The 22,646-nt window shown below is 33.4% G+C and overlaps 1 protein-coding gene across 1 annotated transcript; it reads left to right on the top strand.

The window, feature by feature from the left end:
• The first annotated feature begins 13,919 nt into the window (after positions 1-13,919).
• LOC131857329 (uncharacterized) lies at positions 13,920-14,336 on the top strand. The gene has a single exon (XM_059209698.1). It carries the CDS (start codon positions 13,920-13,922, stop codon positions 14,334-14,336), a length of 417 nt encoding a protein of 138 aa, XP_059065681.1.
• Positions 14,337-22,646: the final 8,310 nt, after the last annotated feature.

Below are 22,646 nucleotides of genomic sequence, written 5' to 3'. Positions count from 1 at the left end.
TCCTCTTCTAGCCTTATTTCTCACTTAAATAAATACATTTATTTATTTAAATTACCCTTTTCCCAAATTAAATAAATATCTTATTTATTTAATTGATCCCACTTCTTCTATTAATTAAATGAATCTTTATTTATTTAGTTAATTCATTAACCTTTTCTACCTATGACACATGTCATTCATCTCTTAATTCCTACACTACCTACCCTCTCATTATTTTCTTATTTTCTCTACCTACCCTCTAATCATAGCCGACCATTTATCTTTTACATCTCTCAATCTTACCCCTCCATTTCTTATAGTCTCTTCTATATAAGGAGATGTTTTCTTCATTATCAAAACTAACTAACTACCCGATGATTACTCGACTACACTACGCTTTTGAACTTTCATATATGATCCTACTTGCAACCACATTTCTATTCTTTGTTGAGCTCTTGTGCACATATAAAATCTGAGAGAAAATATATCAAGCAAGATCAATGGAGATAGGAAGAATGGAGATCCAAACCCTATTGGACATGTGATGGTATAATCTTTGTGATTTCATTTTATTTGCATTGTCTTAGGTAATCTTCATATGTTATGGTGGATCTTTGTTGTTGTTAGGCTAGGGTTTTGTGGTTGAATTCATTTAGTCTTTCAACATTGTTGTTATCCATTTTCATCATATACAGTTACTTAACGTTGGGTTCACCATTTGTTTCAAGGGTAAAATTAAGCATAACTAATTAGATTTGTAAGAGCGAATCACAAACTCTAATCCAATTAAAATTGACTCCTAAATAACAATGAAATATAGATACAAGAATTGAATAATTAAACTAATCAAACTCCCTATTCTACATCGTGACTTCCATTTCTCTTCTCCAAATTGTGTGATAGGTGTCTCTCAGGTGTTGCACTGACATTCTTGCATATGATAGACACAATTATTTTGAAGATAGTGATTCTAGATTGAAATTGAGAAATAACCTTGCTTTTATAGATTTTTCAGGTGAGATGGGGTGAGATTTGGAAGTAAAGTGTTGATTGATAGTTCACTGATTTTGATTGATTGGATAGTTGACTCAATTGATTGACTAGTGGACTGAATTGATTAGGGAGATGACTGATTTGATTGATTAGTCGGAAAAGATGATTGAGAGTGAAAACAGGAGATTGGAGAGTTAACTGATTTAATGAACCAATTAGGATTTTCAACATGTGTTGTAGGACTTTGAATTTGAAATTCAATTTCATGTTATTTGGATTTGAATTTGGATTTTCAAATATTGAAATGCACATGAAATTTAGTGAAATCCAGATTTAGTGAAATGTGAATTTGAGAAAATAAAATTAGATGGAATGAGTTGAAATTTTAATTGCGGTAATTGGATGAATAAGTTAATTAATTAAATAATTTAAATAAATTTATTTAATCATTAGAAATGGGATTAATTAAATAATAAAGTTGTTTAATTACAAGAATTAATCATAATTAATTAAATAATTAATGTTTGAGAAAGGGAGTTAATGATGAATTGATTAAAAGATAGAAATTGATTAATTAGTAATGTGAAAGGTGATGATCTGAATTAGTTCAGAAGAATAATTAGATTAATTAAATAATTAAATAATTACTTAATTAGTAAGATGAATAATTACTATGCGATTAATGAGACATTTTTCGGTGTCTACACATTTCATTCATGATCTCTCTCCCCACTTAGCATTAAGCAAAGATGAGGCCTTGGATGATGAGGACCTTCCTTCCCAATCTACCAAAGAGGATATGTATGATTAAAGAAAGGAAAATCCTCCTCCACAAGATATTCCTTCTTCATCTACTCATCCTTTCATTCCTTTTAAACATCCTTACACTACGAACTTCAAATAAATTTATTATAAAGCTCCCCCGCCTTATCAATTAAAATATTCTTATAGGAGTGACTTTAACATAATATCAAAACAAGGTTTTAGAGGACAAGGAATTGGAAATTTTGAACAAGGAATTAGAGTCCCTATAAACCATCCTACACAAATTACCATAGAAGGCCTAGGAAATGATAATAAATTTCCTATGGATGATCTCCTTATGATTCAAGATTTCAAATATCATCTTGTAAGACAACGAGCCATTTGTTCCCGTAAAAGTGCTTCTTCTTCAAAAACTCCTTTTTGTTCATTTCCTCAAACTCATGATCATCATGATAATGATTGTCCTGATTTTCATAATGCAATGAAAGAACTTATTGATAGTGGAAAATTTAAAATCATTGATTGCAATTCTTCATCTTCTAATAACAACTCTTGTTCTCAATCTCAAATGAATAAGCCTACACCTATTGATGATCAAGAAATATTGGCTACTAGAATCTTTTGGAAATTGAAGTATGGCAAGAATGTGGTTTTTCCTTTTGTGAAGTTTAGCACTAAGCATAAAGAAGGTAGTGGATATTTTATTTTTCATCATGGAGGTTGTCATTCTCTTGGAAAGTGTAAAGAATTTAAGGAATTTGTTCAAGAACAGTACGATCATGCTTGTATATGTCTTTCAACAGATCTTGCTCTCTTTCTTGGTGAAAATGTAGTGCCTTAGCACTCCCTTCACCCTCATGTTGCTCCTCACCCTATGACACATGTAGTTAACTTAATTGGGGGCTATTTTTCATTAGAGGTGGTTCTTTTTCAATTTCAAATATCTTAGGGTAGCAACATGATTCTCTCTTACTTCTATCTTATCTCTCATCTTTAAAGTTTCACCATTTCCTTTATGGATTGCATTCTTCATAACTTGATGTCCTTTCTTGCATAAAATTATTTTTCATGTGAGTACATATGTGTCCCTTATTAGGACTTATCTTTGTTTGAAATGACACATCTTTGATGAATAATCTCTCCTAAGGACATGTGTGATTCTTCCTTTCCCTCTTGCTTAGGGAGCGAGGATAGTATTTTCCCTCTCTTTCTTTCTATCTAAGATGTCACTATTCTCTTTAGGGGTTGCATTTTTCAAGTGTTGATATGCTTTCTTGAATGGAACAATATGTCTCCTATGACTAATCCCTCTCTAGGGAGTTCAGTTATCTTTCTTTCTTTTTCTCTCTCTCTCTTTTAAGATTACCACTTCTTTTGAGTTGCATTTTACATATACTCATGGAATTTCTTGCATTGGATATTCATTCATGTAAGAACATGGTGCATTTTCTTATGTTTTATCTCTCCTTATAGGTTGTGTAATTATTCTCATTGTCCATACACTTGGGGGTAAATGGTTTCTCTCTCTATCGCTCTTACCCTCTCTAAGGATCTACTTTTCCTTTGTTGAGAGGTTCTTGTTTCATGGTTCGGTGTCATTTCCTTGTGAGAATTTGTTGTTTACTCAAGGATTCTCTCTTATGCAAGAGGTGTATATCCTTGGCTACAACCTCTTTTTCACTTGGTGATGTACACCTACCATAAACTTACCCCCTTCACATTGGTTCAAAAGTGTGTCATCCTTCATCAAGAATCTCTTTTGCCTAGCAATAGGGGGAAGGTATGAATTAGTGTTCCCCGTCTTTTCTCTAGGTAGAAGATGCTATATTTGTTCAAGAAACTCCTCTTGGAGGTAGATGTATTTTGAACAAAGATCTCTTCTCCTCCAAGGATCTCCTTTACACTTGTTGCAAAAAATCTATTTTTCAGCAATCTTATCCTTGCTTGAAGAGTACTCCCTCTCTAGCTTGGATTTATGACATTGTTGCCTAAAGGATATCTCCTTGGTGTTTAAGGTTGGTATCCTTGTTTCTAACTTCCTTAAGACATCAACATAGGGCTATGTTGACATATTAAGGGGGGGGCACTCATATCGCTCCCTTTATACCATATTGTACTATATTTTTGCATATAATTGTTTTGCATGTCTTAAACGAGGTATTCATACTCAAAACCAGAGGAAATAAACACCTAAACGAGATGCTTCACCCCCAAAACTAGACGCAGCATTTGATATATGTCTTAAACGAGGTTACACATCACCAAAACCAAAGAAAACTCTTACACGGGATGTCCTCGAAACCATACATGTATTTATCATTTGTCTCTTGGCATTTACACATTTTCCTCTTGGAATTCACACATTTGCCTCTTGGCATGTTCACACACATTCGCCTCTTGGCATTTTCACACACCTTTACCTCTTGACATTCACGCATTCACCTCTTGGGATTCACACATTCGCCTCTTAGCATTTGCATACATAGTCACCCCTTGGCATTTCCATTTAAATTACATGTCTTAAATAGGTTGATGCACACTCAAAAATGGGGTGCTTCATACTTGAAACCAGACATCACTTGCACACATGCATGATGATGAGTGGAACTAGCAAAATAGGGATAGACTATTCCTACTCTCCTCCCCAACATGGATCACCTAGATGCAAACATCTAGGGGCAAGGTATCTATGATCTCTCTCATCATTCTTCTCATGGATCATCTGGATAAACACATCTAGGGTGTATTCATGCTCTCTCTCTCTCTCTCTCCTTCTTCTCAAGAACTCATAGCTTTGTTATTGATAGTTCATGGATGATGCTTTCTTTTCTCTTTTATGTGATCACTTGTGTTCATGAGATGGCATTTTTCAAGAATGATATTAGTAGTTGAGACATTTTGATATCAAGGTCTCTTTGGCTAGTTGACTTGAGGTCTTGGTCTTTAGCTTGTGTGTCTTTTTGTGACTTTTGCCTTTGTTTGCCTTTTTGTCTTTGTTTGTCTTTTTGTTTTTGTCTTATTTTTGTGTGCCCTTGCATATTATTGAGTGAGTTAATATCCTAAGATTGGGGTCTTGGTTCCTTGAAATTAGTGATGTCTTATACCCCTTGTGATTTTTCTCCGCATTTCCTCATCTTCTTCATCTCTCTTTCATCTACTTTACCATGAGTATTTGCGTAAGCTCATACTTCGCTAAAGTGGGGGCTAAATTTAGCGTCCTAAATTGTACTCCCTTATAATTTAGTCCATATTTCGGGCCCTCACCTTAGTGTGTGTCCCCTAACGCCTACTTAAGGTTGGATTATGCCTTCACCATGCAAAATTGGCTTCATTTTTACTTCACACATTGCATAACCCCCTTATCTTGGCCCTAAAAATGGATAGGACTAGGGTGTGGCACTTTGGTCCTCATTGGGACCAAAGTACCATGCTTTGGTCTCCCTTAATTAGACCCCTCTTTGGCCCCCTCTTGCATCTTAAAAATTGAGAAGGAAGTCTCTCCTCGTATCGACCTATGTCAAAAAATTAATGCATTTTTCAACAGGCAAGTATATAAGGAGGTTTTCCCCTTTCATTTTCATAACAAGACATCATAAGAGATGGGATAGATTATAATCATCTAGCATTCAAGCATTTAAACTTTCATCAACAAGCATTTCTAGAGGTCTTCAAGGTTGCATTCTTCATTCATCAATTGTGGAGCAATATTACATCATTCATTTACAAGCATGTGTGTGTGATTAGGGTTTTATCATGTTCATGTCATTTCATACAACATATGTGATTACATTCAAGAATAAAAACATCATTATCAGTCATTGCACATCTGAGGTATACCTTTCCATCATTTATTTCAATATTTGTAATATTTCAATCATGGTCAATTCCTAAACCGAGGTTTGACTTAGGCAAGCCCCTATTCTCAACCTATTTCCTTTTCTTTTTATGTGCAAGAAAAAGGTACGAAGTTGTAATCTTCAGAATAGGCCTTATTTGTAGAGACAGATCAACCCTTTTTAGTGTGTGAAAATTTAGGAGGACCAGAATGACGGGCACTCCAATCCAAACATTTTTGGATCTTTTTCAGGGATCAAGTTTGAATCTATATATACTACTCAAATCCAGGTGTGTGCCTCAATTTGACGACTATGGCTCACTGTTTCCACATTTTTACCTTCATTTTTTAGCACTTTACCTTAATTTCAGCATTTCAACTCACAAAAGAGGGCAAAACAACATCTATCCCTTTAATCTAATCATTATTTCAATCCTCATAATTATTGATTCATGACTAAATCTATTGGATTCATCCCTCTTTTGAATCTAATGGTAAATTAGTGGCTTTCAACCCTCCCATGGTTAAAACCTTAATTTTTTACCCATTACAACAGCAACCAAGGTGAACCACCTGTTAACCTTGCAATGATGTGATGAACCATTGAATCTTATTAAAATGTCAAGGCACATCATCATAATTGTCAAATCTAGCACTTTGTGTAGCTTATGAGCTTGCGATATACTGCTAGGTGTCCAGTCCGATTAATCAAAATGATGGTGGAACTTGTGAGTTGTCCACAGTAGTGGTTGAAACTTGGTTAAAAGGGATTTGAATTCCACTAGGGACCGTCGATATTTTTTATCAATGGACAAGATTTAAACTTCTTCTCTTGACCATTTACACTATCCAAACCCACATTGACACTTGTAATTAGCATAACCGTGTTGACATAGGGGATTGAATTAGATTGTATTTTGATATGCAGCTGAAAATATTAATTTTGATCAAGTGGCTAATTTATAACATTCTCAAAGAATTTTTAATTTTAAATCTCTTTGTTCAATGCATATCTTTCAAAAGAGATTTGGCAAGCTACTCTCTATCTGTATGCATTCAATAAACCTGCAGAGTTATCTGATTCTCTAGAGTGATAAGAAAGTTTGTGCGAAGAAAAGGAGAGCTATAGATTATCAACAACAACTACCACATGTAGAAGGAAGAATGAGAATGTCTGTCTCTGAGAGAAGATCTAAAATATTGTTAGGTGATCACCTAATATTTTTGAAATTGTAAAAGGCCCAAAGCTTGTTGCATCCTCATTTTTTTATATAAGAAGATAATCAAGGCCTTACTTCTCCTTCATCTTCTTTGAGACAAAAATGCAATACTATTAGTTTTTTGATAGAGAAGATTGTATATTCATTCACCCAAGGTGAATAATATGCAACAAAGTTCATAGTTTTTACAATATAGTATTGCAATTCGGCCCATGTCCTACTTGTAGTAACTTTTACAAAGGATATGTGCAAGTACTTTGCAATTATAAACATCTTGAAATCCAACTCAATAATTTCCAAGTTGTTTCTTTAACTTGTTGTCTAGAATCTTTTATGAATCAATAAAATTTGGGATTTTTGGTTCATATGTTTGCACTATGTTGTTGAGTTTGAATAGATTTTAGCCTCTTCTAAATTAGAAGATTAAACATTGTTCAAAGGGATTCTATGTAGAGAGCTAGTAATGAGTTGTAATTTGGAGATTCATTTCACGTTATAATTGATATTAGATATCAGTTATACTAACAAGGAGATGATGCAAAGTCTGTATATTCTATATTGTAATAATGGTTCATCTAGCCCAATGGACAATGCACTGATCATGGCATTATATTGATTAACTATGGAAGAAATAAAATTTAATCAAACAATTTAATTGTTGTTTTATTCTATGATTTTTATTTTGAAGCAAATAGGATAGTTAGTTCTCATTGTGATCAAAACTATCTAAGGGTGAAGGCCACATCCTAAGGGTTTAAAGCTTACTAAATTACATAATAGGCTGACAACATAAATGTTGCAGCATCAAATAGGTCTAAAAATATAGATGGTGTTATTGTAAGGGATACCCACATAAGTCTTACAAAGCCTAAAGTATAAAGAGAGTGACTAGTTCCTTATCCCTAGTCATTACTATGTCAGTTCGACCACTGATCCAAAACCTTGAAGATTAAGATTGGTCTCTCATAGAGGAATTTTGGAGTAATCAGTCGGAAACAACCAACAAAATGGCAACTCTGGCAGTGATTTGAACAAGAAAAGGTTGATTTAAAGAGTTTTCCTATGATGTTGTTACCTCAAAACAATGATCTTCCATTTAAAAAACCTGCTGCAAATTGCAGACAGGAAGAGCTCACAGATTTGGTTGCTCACTTAACTACTACTGCTTGGGATAATAGAAGAATCCTTATTGATTATATGATGATCAATGTTATTCTAAATAAAGAAGAACAAAAGGCACAATTGGTTGAGGAAGAAATTGAAAGGTTGCTTCACCCCCAACCCATGTGAGTGATTTGAATATTGTATTATTGTAGATTAGGACATGCTTCACTCTCTTGATTGAATTTTGAATTACTTTTGTCCCTAAATTTTTAGTGTGGCAATTCAATACATCTCTGTACTGACCAGTTTAAGATTCCTTAAGGTTTATTTTTTTGTTGAAAAGGGGATGGTAAAAACTAGATCTCATGTCCAATTAGACAAGAACGTGAATCAAGAGACCCCAAAATGGACTTGGGTGACAAGACAGTTAAGTCAGTCAACACCACCTAATACCCCTAACCTCATAATTCAGGAGCCTGTTCTAACCCCAAGAATAGAGCATCGACAGGAAAGTGTCATGAGTGGAATTATGTCTCAGATGTCTTCTTTAGGGATGGGTGTAGGAACCAAAGGTATTTCATACTCTCAAGAGGCTATGAAAATTTATTCAATGTCATTAGACAACTCTATCCCAAATACTACTAAATCATTCAAATTAACAAGATGGTTGCAATAATCCAATGACCCTTTTTGTATGGCTCAAAAGTAGAATCAGAATTTAAACACTCAATGGGTACCCCCACCACATGATCCAAACTCTTCCACCTATCATATACTTCCATCTCAAATCCTAGATGCAAGTCAAGTTCAAATAGTCGAACCCTTTGTTGCCTCACAGTATACAAATACCAACACCTACTCAACCTTTATTCCCCTTAGTTAACTAATGATGAATTAAAGTTGTAAATCCAAGCTTTGAGGGACAAAGTGGAGAGAATTAGGCTTGAAAAGGAAAAGGAATCCCTTTCTCAATAACTGCTAGCCTTATTGACCAAAGAAAATGTAAATACTACTACACCTACTCCTAATGTCTCCATTCCTTTGATTCCAGGTACTACTTGTATGGGCAGTACCCAAGATGGACCCTCAAATGTGCCAGTCTATACCTCATCTATTATGTCAACCTCAGTTGGAAATAGTGCTCAAGGATGGCCTACTATGTTTAACCATTTTACTTATTCCAACCAAGGTTCTACATCTGCCCAAGCCTTTGGTATGACTCAAAATAATCTTGTGCTATGCCCCAATATACTCAAATTACCACTACACCTTTATGTCCCACATCAGTTCCTATGGGTCAGGTATCACAGAATGTTGGTATGACTCCTTTTGGACATCAAAATGTAGGATATAATCCATTTTTTGGCCAACATAATGTTTATAATCAAAAAAAATTAGCAAATCCCTATTTCACAGCCTGAAGTGCATCAACAAATACCTCAAAACCAAGGAGGACAATAGTTCCAACAAGGACACTTACAAAACCAGCAAAATCAAGGTTTTTATCAGTAGCAACAAGGAGCAAACTTATTTTCTAGAGCCCCTATGCAAGTAGATAGGTATAGACAGTTAAATTTTTAAGGGATTCTAAGATTCCCAAATGCAATCAGTAATGAGGTCAGGTTACAAGTCCCTAAGTTCTCTGCCAATAATACTTTGATAGGGAGGATTATTTAAGGGCATTTAAAAATTTTATAGACAACTATGAGTTAGAGAATGAGGATGTAATAATAAAGCTTTTTATGTAGTCCTTGGTAGATGATGCTAGGGAATGGTATAAAAGTTTGCCAAATAACTCAATTAGCTCTTGCAAAGAGTTTAAGCACTTGTTTAAAGATCAATATGGTGATCATTCTAATCCTGGTTTTTCTTTGAATGAGTTTACCAAAATTCAAAAGGGTTCCAATGAATCTATGAAATTTTTTAACACAAGGTTCCTCAAAATCTTAAATAATATTCTACCTCTTTTAAGGCCTTTAGATCCCATATGTTAGAATTTGTACATAATTGCATATGATCCTAAGACTAGGTATGATTTGAGAAATAAAAATATCCCTAATTTAAGGGAAGCTTTCAAGGTTGCACTAAATATTGAAAACAATAAAAAAGCATATGGTATTATTGGGAAAAGAGAGGGTGCTAAGATATTGCAAAACCATAATCATTCTCACTTGAAGCAACCAAACGATGGTCATAAGCTTGATAGGGTAATGAAACAGTTGAGAGATTTGGATCACAAGATTGCAAAAAAGGAAAAGGGAATTACTCATGAAAGAAATGCATACTGTGGACATCAGAGGCTCACTTTGCATAGTATGCCTTATAATACTAATTGGAAAGATGGAAAACCTCTCCCAAATATTCCAAGAGAACCTAGAAGTAGGGAAACTCTCGACCCACTAAAAGGTTCAAATGTTCACTATGTAGAAGAGAATACATTGTGTTTGACTTGTCAATTACCCCACTCTTCAGATATATGTGTTATAGCTCAATCTTTGCAAGGCATTGATGTGACGAAAGAAGATTTAAATGATGAATATGACCAAAGAAATCACACTATTAAAATCACACTATAAACATGATGTCTTTTGATTGTTATATCAAAGATGAGGATGTGACCTCTAATATTGATGAAAATGAGATTGATGTAAACATGCAGAGATGAAGAAGTGAGGAGCATCATCAACAAGTTTTTTTAGATGATGAATAACTTGAATATGCACAACCACTCTCTTCCCTCTTTTGTGAAGATGCAAACATAGAATTAAGGAGGCCTACTAATGATGAGATTAGGTTTCTCACAATTGCCACAATCCAAGAGGCAAAAAGAAGTTATAACCTAAGAAATAGGATGATAGGAAATGAGCAAGGGAAGCCGAGAAGCCTATTTTTCAAAACAACATCTCAACCAGGACATTCTACTCAAGATAGTAAAGGGACAGAGTCTCAAAGTCAGAAGAAGGTTCAATTTAATATCCCAAATGATGCCAAAAAGGAAAATAAGATGCACATAAAAAATCCTACCTTAGCTACTACTAGTTTAGTGATCCCTAAGGAGAAAGAGAAACCAGTAAGATCAAAGGTGTGTAGGTCATCCTCCACTCCCAGTGTGATTAACACACCTAGTTTTGACATGGCCCAAGTGTTGAATCAAGTGAAAATATCACTCCCATTCCTTGAATTAATGAAGGTACTTTGATATCATAGGAATATTTCTTTATCCATGATAGCCAATACTATTAGGTCCTCAAGTAAGAGCGATGGTGGCAATGGGGAAGTACACTAATCTCCAGGGTCAATCAAACTTATGAAACCCAAAGTACAAGTACAAACACTTCTAAAGTATATTTAGGAACTCCTTTTTATATTACACTCCATATTAATAATAAATTGGTAAGGAATTGTATGTTGTCCATTCAAGAGCAACAATCAATGTCATGCCTTTGGGCATAATGAAGCAATTAGGGGGTTGGGTTGATACTACCTATGATAAGTGTTATGCAATGGACAATAGGGTAATCCCTATTTTTGGAATAATTAAGGATTTGGAATTAAAGTTCACTGCACACCCTAAGGTGCCCTACAAAATGGATGTAACTGTAGCAGATATCCCACCATGGTATGGCATGTTGCTTTCAAGATAATGTGGAGTAGCTATGGGAGGTCATATGCAGCTAGATCTCTCCTTTACCACAATTTCTATGGATGGAAGAGATGTAAAAATCTATAGAAAACCAAGGTCCCAAATGGTCATTGAAGGTTTACCTCTAGATGAATTGGTTTGTTTTATGATGTTGACTTGGGTAACTTTAAGGTAGATCAACCACAAGTTTTATTAAAGAATACTGATGCAATTAACCTTGAGTTGCAATCTAACCAACATGTCTTATGGAAGATTTATTTTGATGGGGCCTATTATAAGGAAGGGTCAAGTGCAGGGGTTCTATTTATATCCCCTAGTAACAAAACTTTCAAGTATTCCTTTTGTTGATTTTTGAATGCACTAATAATATTGCAGAATATGAAGCTTTTCTCCTAGGACTTAATATTGCTTTAAAACATGGAATTAATGTGCTACAAGCAGTTGGAGACTTAGAATTGGTTGTATCTCAGGTAAGGTCCTTAAGTACTCTTCTAAGAATACAAGATTGAAGCAGTATATAGGAATGTTTTTTGGGATACCATTGAATCTCTTGATGCATTATCAATTGATTGGGTTGAAAGGAGTAAGAATATAATGGAATATTTTCTTGCTAATGTGGCCCTAAAAAAATTTGATGAAACACTTGTGGATGTGTCAGAAATAGAGATAAAAATTAGACCATCAATGCCAGATAATGTCACTAATTGGCAAGTTTTTAAGGATGACATAAATTTGTTGAATTTTTTACAATGCATAGATGGTTATGAATCCTAGGTGATTTTTTGTAACTCTCTAGTCCAAGTAGTAAATGATAAGCAGATAGTCTTTGGGAATGAAGTTGTCCAGTTAAAAACAAATAAGATCCCTAGGGGATTTGTTGCACTAGAAAGAGTGTTTGATGGTAATGACAGAAATCTCATGAAAGCTACTCCAACAAAAGATGAGGAGTTATAAGAAATCAACTTAGGAAATGACACATCTCCAAAAAGTGTTTTTATTGGCAAGAAAATGAGTGCTAATATTAGATCTAAGCTCATAGTCCTATTGAGGAAATATAGGCATGCCTTTTGTTGGTCTTATGATGATCTAAAGGCCTATAGAGAGGACCTTTTTTAGCATGAGATCCCTTTGAAGCTAGATGCTAAACCTTTCAAGCAAAAGAAAAGACCAATAAACCCAAATTTGGCTCCCAAAATGCAAGATGGGCTTACTAAACTGAGAGATGGGGGAATCATTAAAAAAGATAGACATTCAACTTGGGTCTCCAATTTGGTCCTTGTCAGGAAGAAGAATGGAAATATTAGGCTATGTGTGGATTTCAAAAATCTAAATATTTTATAATTAAAGGATAATTATCCATTGCCTAACACGGAGGCCTTGTTGCAGAAAGTTACCTGGTGTGAACTCTTGTCCATGATGGATGGGTTCTCGGGTTACAATCAAGTCAAGTTGAAATAATCAGAACAATATAAGATTGCATTTACCACACCCTGGGGTACCTATGTTTATGTTAGAATGCCATTCATATTGACAAATGAAGGAGAAACATTGTCAAAGGACAAGGTTTAGCTGAATTGATGATTGAGGAGGATTTGTAGGCTACCCAAGTCAATGAGGTTCACATTATTAATAATCAGGAATGTGGTTTGGAAACCTTCACTTGGTACTCTGATATCATTACTTATTTGAACAATGGGGACTTTCCTCCTCATTTAAACCATAATCAAAAAAGGACCTTGAATTTGCAAGCACAAAAGTATGTCTTTGTTCATGATGATTCGTATTGGAAAAATAGGGATAGAATTTTGTTGCTATGTTTAGATGAATATAAGTAAAGAAGGTTCTGGAGAAAATGCATGAGGGAGTATGTAGAGGCCATTATATTGCTAAGACTACTACTCATAAAATTTTGAGGGCATGATACTATTGGCCCACTTTATTTGTAATACATACAGGTTAGTCCAAAGGTGTGAAGCATGCCAGAAGTTCTCAAGAAAATTGAAATTCTCAAGAGCTCTACCACTAAGGATTGTTTCATTAGAAGCCCCTTTTTATCAATGAGGAATTGATTTCATAGGAGAAATCAGTCAATCATCAAGTGGAGGATATAGATGGATTTTAGTAGCCACAGATTACTTCACCAAGTGGATTGAAGCAATTCCTATCAGGAGATCTATAAGCAAAATAGTCATGGATTCTCTTCTTGATAATATTATCACTAGATTAAGTGTTCCTGTTAGACTTGTGATGGATAATGCTATGTGTTTTAGGTCAGAAAGTTTTTTTCATTTTTTGTGAATCTTATGGTATACATATATGTTATTCCACACCTTATCATCCACAAGGAAATGGACAGGTTGAATCTAGTAACAAAAGTATAATGAAGATCATCAAAAGGGTTTTGGATGCAAAGAAAAAGGCATTGGATTCAAAATTGAGGATTTCTCTATGGGCTAACAGACTGACTGTCAAAAGGGCTACTGGAAAGACACCTTTTGAATTGGTTTATAGAACAGACGTTGGGCTTCCAGTCAAAAATCTATTACCTATTTACAAATTTATTCAAGATCATGATAATGATATACTTGATCCAATGCAGGAAAGGATAATGCAGGTCACAAAACTTGAGAAGAAAAGGAGAGATGGTCACAAGAAGAATTTAAAGAAACAACAACAGGTCAAGTACTTGTTCAACACTAGGACTTCTCAAAGAACTTTTCAACCAGGAGATATGGTTCTCAGCTGGAATGCCAGAGATCGGGACAAGGGTAAACATGGAAAATTTGAGGCTTTATGACTTGGACCCTATCTAGTAATTGAGAATCATAGATTGGATTCATATGTGCTTTGAGATGTTAATGGGGAAGACTTGGGATTGCATGTGCATGGATAATACTTGAAAAGGTTATTTAATTGATCCTCCCTGCATTTTTTTGTATATAGTATACATACTATTTTTTGTTCTACTTTTGTGTCTCATCTACATTCCCAGAGATCTAAATTCTTGCAATGCCCACAAGGGGCATACATCCCCAACTAGAGCCACTGTCAGTACCTTCCAATTTTGGATATTTTCACAAGCATTAAGTAGATTGAACAAAGCGTTTAAGGTATTAAGTAGAGGAAGATTAGGTTCATTGATGAGGCAATTTCATGTTTCATTGATCTAGCAATGGAAAGAGACCATTTGATGTGTGAATTTGGTCTCAATTTGTTATCCCACATTGGAAGTACAAGGGCGATTTTGGGTCTTTTTATAGACCGATGTATTGAAGGTAAGTGAGCAATGGATCGCATGTTTTTGTTTCCCGATGCATCATGGTGACACAAATTGCTAGGTGCAAGTTCTCAACTATCATGGTAAGTGGCTTACGTAAGATGCAATTTGGCAATGTAGTTGTATGCAGTCATAGCCAATGTTAATTGCATCTTCGCAGCTTGGAGTCAGAGTTAGTCTATGATGTTGTGAGGAGATACCACATGTTAAGTGGGACCAATTAATGAAAATTCAATTGTTATATAAGATGTCAAATCGCATGGTCGCAACAGCTAAGGTGAACAACCAATTAACCTTGTGATGTTGCGATGAACCTATGAGGGCTTCACTTAGTGAACTTGGGTTATAGCATGTGCATTCATGGAATAATAAAGAATCACCCTATTTTATTTAAATATTGCCCTAAACTTCTTTTTGTCACCCCTCCCAATACACAGCTTGAATTAAAAGCCCCCCTATTTTTGCCAGCTATTGTATTTTTTCATAGCTCGAATTGAAAACCCCCTTATTTTCACTAATGGGAAATATATTATACCCTCATTTTTGGGATATTAAACCCAACAATATGAATGCATGTGATATAATATTGCCTAGCCAATGAAGCCCCCCGTGGATGAACAATTGAAGGTTATTAAAATGTCAAGGCGCATCATCACAGTGGTTAAAGATAGCACTTTGTGGCCTCTGAGCTTGCGATATGCTGACACGTGTCCAGTCCGATTAATAATATGATGGTGGAACATGTGAGTTGTCCATAGTAGCGGTTCATACTCGGTTAAAAGGGATTTGAATTCAACTGGGACCATCGATATTTTTTATCAATGGACGAGATTTAAACTTCTACTCTTGACTGTTTACACTATCCAAACCCACATTGACACTCGTAATTGGAATAACCATGTTGACACGGGGAATTGAATCAAATTATATTTTGATATTTAGCTAAAGAATATTAATTTTGATTAGGTGGTTGATTTATGAAATTCTCAGAGATTTTTAATTTGAAATCTCTTTGTGCAATGCATATCTTTCAAAGGAGATTTGGCAAGCTACTCTCTATCTATATGCATTCAATAATCCTGCAAAGTTATTTGATTCTCTAGAGTGATAAGAAAGTTTGTACAAAGAAAAGGAGAGTTGTAGATTATCAACAATAACTACCACCTACAAAAACAAGAATGAGAATGTTTGTCTCTGACAGAAGATCTAAAAGATTGTTAGGTGGTCACCTAATATTTTTTAAATTGTAAAAGGCCCAAAGCTTGTTGCATCCTCATTTTTTTTATTAGAGGATAATCAAGGCCTTACTTATCCTTCTTCTTCTTTGAGAAAAAAAGACAATACTATTAGTTTTTTGATAGAGAAGCTTGTATGCTCATTCACCCAAGGTGAATAATATGCAACAAAGTTCATAGTTTTTGCAATACAATACCGTAATTCCATCCCATGTCCTACTTGTAGTAACATTTGCAAAGGATATGTGCAAGTACTTTGTAATTATAAACACTTTTAAATCCAACTCAATGATTTCCAAGTTGTTTCTTTAACTTGTTGTCTAGAATCTTTTATGAATCAATAAAATTAAGGATTTTTTGTTCATATGTATCCACTGTGTTGTTGAGTTTGAATAGATTTTAGCCTCTTCTAAAGTAGAAGATTAAATTTGCTAACTCTATTCAAATGGATTCTATGTAGAGAGCTAGTAATGAGTTGTAATTTGGAGAATAATTTCATGCTATAATTGATATTAGGTATCAGTTATACTAGGCAGGAGATGATGCAGAGTTTGTATATTCTATATTGTAATAATGGTTCATCTAGCCCAATGGACAAGGTATTGAGCATGGCATTGTATTGATTAAATATGGTAGAAATAAAATATCATCAAACAATTTAATTGTTGTTTTATTCTATTATTTTCATTTTGAAGCAAATAGGATAGTTAGTTCTCATTGTGATCAGAATTATCTAAGGGTAAAGGCCACCTCCTAAAGGTTTAAATCTTACTAAATTGCATATTAGGTTGTGAACATATCTATTGCAACATCTAATAGGTCTAAAAATATCAATGGTACTACTGTAAGGGATACCCACTGTAATGACCCACTTAACTTAATCCAAAAATCTCAACTGATTTTTTTTCGATATAAAAATATTGATTTCTTATTCTTACTTATTCTTAATTGTGTTTGATTCAATAGCATACTCTGAGTATCTATCCAAATGGGATAGGCATCCATCCAACCGAGATGGGCATCTAACCATATGGGTTAGGCATCTATCCATACGAGATAGGGAGTTTCATCTATTGAATTCGGGATAGGCATCTACCCAAACGGAGTAGGCATCTATTCAAAGAATAGGTAATGCTCTGGCCAGAGACTTTAGACTCATCGAGACCATTCGGGTCTTGGGTCACTCTCTAAAGACTACACTCCCCTACTAGGAATGCACCGAGGTCATTGTATATAGGAGTATATAAAAAAATTAAAACAAACTAGCTTGAGTTCTGCCTCAGAATTTGGCCTAAAGCCTCGGGAAGTCAAGCAAATCCATACAAGATCGCTTCTGAGTATGTATTGAATTACTTATAATCTTCCAATTAGTGTTACTATGCCCTTTCATTGAAAGACCAAGGAACTTCAATAAAAAATGATCAACTCATCCTTAACCAAATCCTAGTCCCCATCCCCGAACGCCTGAGTACAAGGGACAACTCCATCCCTAGACTGCCTACATACCCGTTTCGGCACGGGATCAAGGCGTAAAGTATGTAGTTATGGTTTCTAACTATGTTTTAATGTAAATTGTTTGGTGGGTACGCAACCCTTTCTAGGGTCAATGTCCCAAATAGTTTCTCTGCAGTTGCTACCCATGATGGTAGCTCCATAGCAAAAAGGCTCAAGGTGGCCTTTCGCTTGTGGCCTAAAACAACTAGGTCCTATTTCCTATCATATGCATCACCCTTGACCTATTATCAGCCACTGAAATTCATCAAGATAGATCATTTCCAAAACATCACACACAACCAAACCCTAATGGGGTTTTCTAAGGTTTAACTGAGCAGATGCAAATTCATTTCAAAATTTATCTTTTTAGATTATCGATCCAAGGGGGATTACCCACCCCTTGGATTTTAACTTCCAAATGACCCTTATTTCTCCTCGACAATTTAGAGGGATGATGCCACAAACGCCATTGTTGCAGCTTTATTAGGCGTTAAGTGCAGTTTTTCAACACGACGACCTTACCCGTAAGTGTGACCCAGAGGCACCATAGATATCGAACGTCGCTAATTTTTGGTTTCAACTCCTCTTGTTTAGTTGTCTAGCTAGTAATTTAACTTTGAATTCATGAATCTTAAATGAAGCAATACATTAATATAAACTATGAAAAGAAACTATTATTCGCAAGGAATTGTCACTTGAGATTAAAACTAAGGTATAAATTTTACGTAAATAAAGGAACATAAATAAATCAACTACTTTGAAGTGGTATTATCATGATAGAAAACTATGATAGTAATTAAAACTCTAAAACTTGAACTAAATACATGAGAGTACTATTTGTTTGGAAACCATGATACTTGTAAAATATAACTTATGAAAAAGATTCGATCTACTCATATGATATAATTATTTTGAAACAACCATTATTCTTGGAATATGAATCTTAATGCTTGGAAGGTACAAAATTGCTTAAAGAAGATTAAATGATTAAGTAGCGAGACTTTGGAAATGAATTTAGCACTTATCTATTTGAAGGAAAAACTATTTTAAAGTAAGCTTGAAAATAACCAAGTTATTGATAAACCAACTAATTATCCCACTTGGAGTAACAATAATTTCTATCCTTAATCATTCTCTACAATGATAACCTATAAGAATCCTAATACTTAGGGTTTTGCAGAAGCCAAGGATGCGGATGAGTTTGGCATTGTTTCATTCATCCATTGGATAGGGAAAGTCGACAAGGAAACATATGTCTTGGAAAGGGCGGGAGCTTGGGAGAATCTTAAGCGGCTGATTCTAAAGCACGAGCAGGAAGAAAATGAATTGGAAAGAGCATGGCCGAAGGCTCATCCCAAAGGCAAACGCTTAGGGGCAAGGAAACGAAGGTTTTTCCCAGCTCAATCCATAGAGGGTGCAAGAATAGCTCAGGGTTAGAATGGGAGGATGGTGAAGGCACAAAATTTAGTCATGACTGGTGTGAATAGCTAGTAGTGTCTAGTCTTTTAAAATATATAGTTTAATAGGCAGCTTAAGGTTGTTATTTTTTGTCTTTGTAAGCTCGAAAGGGGCCTGGATGGTTTATGTTGGTTTTAGTTGTCATGTAAATGCATCACACCCTGTGGGAAATTGAGGGTTTGGACAGTATGGTGGGGTTTTGTTGTTTAGATATTTTTTGGATGCCAACGCCAAGGAGAATTCGGAAATTGTATGTATGAAAAGTCTATGATCGGGCATATATGTAGTTTGAAAGCCTGAATTTTGATGATGTAATAACTATATTTTATAATGCAATAAAAACAATTATTACCAACCAAAAAAAAAAGAATCCTAATACTTGAAAGGTATTAAGTTATCAAATAATTATATTTTGGAAATAAATTTAATACTTACTTGTTTGAAGGGGAAAAACTATTTAACAAAAAGCTCACATTATTTTTAATTACTAATTGTTTGAGAAAAAAAAAATATTAGAAAAGAGTCTAAATACTTGATAGTTAACCAATAAAGTTCCTAAATAATTCTAATCAATCTACTTTTGGATGCTTTTGAACTAATGTCAAAACCTTTGCAAGATTATAAAGAGATAACTAACTATTCCTTATATTTCTTTCATAGTAGTAATTAGGATAATGAGCAATTATTTACTTATATCTAAGATGAGACATTGGGTTTTTTCTCAAGTTTCACATGTAGGTATTATGTTGTACATGCATGTAAGTGGAAAACGCGATAAAATTTACAATGAATAATATAAGTAAGATGTAAAAAAAAAAATTTAAAAATAAAAAATGATAGTATTATTAATATGTGAGGTTTTAAATTTGTTGCACCCAAAATTAATATATATTTACTTTTATACCATGTAAGTTCTAACATGACATTTTCTTCTTGTTTGCTAAGTCATTTATTAAAATATTAGACATATATGAACTTGTATACTAATATAACATAATTGTATTATAATAATTAATATTGAACTAATAGTTACAAGCCATGTCAACCTCCAATTCAATTTTTTTTCAAAACCTTTTAAAAAGAAGTTAACTCTTTTCTTACAATTATACATTTAATAATACATGAATCAAAAGATAATAGATAATGTTAAAATGATCATAAAAATAATAATTTATAATAGCTAAAAGATTAAAGTATGTTTTAAGTAAAAAAAACTGACATCTTTCCACCAAGCAGGAAAGCCATGTATAAAAAGCTTTCATAAATCTTTCATGTACCTTTATATTGGATCTCTTTCCCTTCTTTTTTATGATATAGGAAATCTAATTAGAAAATTCCTATTTAAGTGGAGATTAAAATTTAGAAAGCCTAAGACTTTTAATTACTATCATTTAATAATCGGTAGGTGACATTACTATCTCACAAAGTATTTACTATAAAAGAACAATAAGTTTCTTTCTTTCTTTTTTTCTTTTTTTTTCCTTAAGATCATCTTCATCTTGCCTTTTTATTTTATTTTATTATAATATTATGTATATGATATTTAATTAATTCTTCTTCTTTTTTTGAAAACTCTATAATATGGATATAATTTATTTGTCTATTAGAGATGTGATACTGGAGCAAATGGAAAAATTATTGACAACGACGAAAGGACATAGAGGTATTATGGTTGTAGTGCTCAAATTTATTGCACACCATAACTAATGAATGACCTTGTTATCATAGATTCATTTGGTCCATTTAATTGCATGAATCTTACTGTGCTAGAATTAATAAAATAAACGAAACACTGACAACTGTCTACATCCCGATTTCACATTATATCATTTCTCTACTGGAAACTAAACTCGATATATAATATATATACTTTATTATTTATTAATATATTTATTTATTTATAATTAAATAAATATTTTTCTTTACTTTATTAATTTATAATTATTTTAAGTATGTGTGTGTGTGTGTAAAATCTAATATTTTAAAACTCATATAGTTTAATTACACAGAGGATAAATTAGAGCCGAACAAGCAGAGGGGAAAAAAACTAACGTTTTAAAACTCATATAGTTTTATATATATAGAGAGAGAGAGAGAGAGAGAGTTAATTTTTTTGAAAGAAAAATAATTCATAGGAGGATAAATTGTTTTAGGAATAAAATACACAGAGGAATAGATTTCTGTAATAAATAATCATAGGAAGATAAATTTCTTTGAGGATAAATTTCTTTGAGGAATAAAATACAGGAATAAATATTTGATCCCAGAGACAATTAAATAAACTAAATATAGATTTGTGAAAGGATTTTTGTAGAGATAATTTCCCAACAGAGATATACACAGGCAAATAGTCACAAGGGTAGTATTTACACAGAGAAAGATAACCATAGTGGTGCATAAAGTCACAATACGGATATCTTCTGAGATAAATGGATCAGAGATATGCACTCATAGAGAATTGAATTTTGCACACTAAACATATATATCTTTTTTTTTTTTGAGATTCAATTTTTCACAGAGGGGCACATTTTCACAAATTCAATCTTAGAGACAAAATATCACAAAGAAAGATAAATAATTTTTGAGATATTTATTCAGAAAAAAATAAAGATGTTTTTTTTTTAGAAAAGATCTTTCACCGAGATAATCAAACACATGTTATTCTATTCTAAAAAAAAAAGATTTTGTTTTCTTGATTTACTTCAGCAAAAGAGAATAATTTGTTCCTAATATATTTCACTCTTATTCCTTGAAATCTAAATTTTTGTAAAGAAATAAAAATCAATGTGAATAGAAAAAAAAAGAGCTTAATGATATTCTCAGTTGCATTCTAAAAAGGAATCTACTAATTAATGGCAAATATTCAAATTTTATTTCCTATTTGCATATAAAACTTCTCTATCAAATTCTACACAAATTTACAATAGGTAAAACATACAAGTGAATAGAATTCTAATTTTTCTTCAACTACATAAAAAATCCATTTCAAAACATGAGAGTAGACAAGTAGGAACCTAGATCGAATGATTCACTTGTTATTGAAACACCTCCAATCTCCCAGCTACCCTTCTTCACTCCTTCCTTGTAGCTTGATAAGATCTCTTCAAAATCTTGAAAATCCTACCGTACAATTTGACTACAAAATCCTAGTACTACTAACAAGAATTTGCAATAATTCAAGAAATTACTTTTTTTTTTCATCCAAACCAAAAATGAACTCCCTTCTTCGAAATTTTAGCATACATTATATAGAATAGGTGAGCATTCCCACTATCAAAAGAATTAATTGAAATTAGAGATTCTTTTCCAAAATTGACTTCATGCAAAATTGATTGTTGACATAGTGGGGGAGTTACATGCAAGAAGATGAAATTTTAAATTCACTTCTAGAAACTTCTCATTTCCTCCTACAACATGCGCTAAATTGACATATTGAGAAAATAAACAATTTTTAAATTAATTTCATGCAAAAATGATTGTTGTCATAGTGGGGGTTACATTTGACCATGCATTCAAATTCAAATTTGAATTCTCCTCCATTTTATCAAAATGCATTTTGTAACTCCTTTGTCATAAAAATGTCATGAATATAATTATTCTTGTCATAGAATAATTTTGTAACTCCCATGTCATATATTTGCTA

This window comes from Cryptomeria japonica, chromosome 1 (assembly GCF_030272615.1).
Source record: "Cryptomeria japonica chromosome 1, Sugi_1.0, whole genome shotgun sequence".
NCBI classification, from domain to species: domain Eukaryota; kingdom Viridiplantae; phylum Streptophyta; class Pinopsida; order Cupressales; family Cupressaceae; genus Cryptomeria; species Cryptomeria japonica.
Note: the sequence above shows the minus strand (reverse complement) of the source record. Positions and strands in the feature narration are given on the sequence as shown.

Excerpts from the sequence above, each read along its gene's own strand:
- LOC131857329 (XM_059209698.1), top strand. The coding sequence starts at position 13,920 with ATGAAGATCATCAAAAGGGTTTTGGATGCAAAGAAAAAGGCATTGGAT.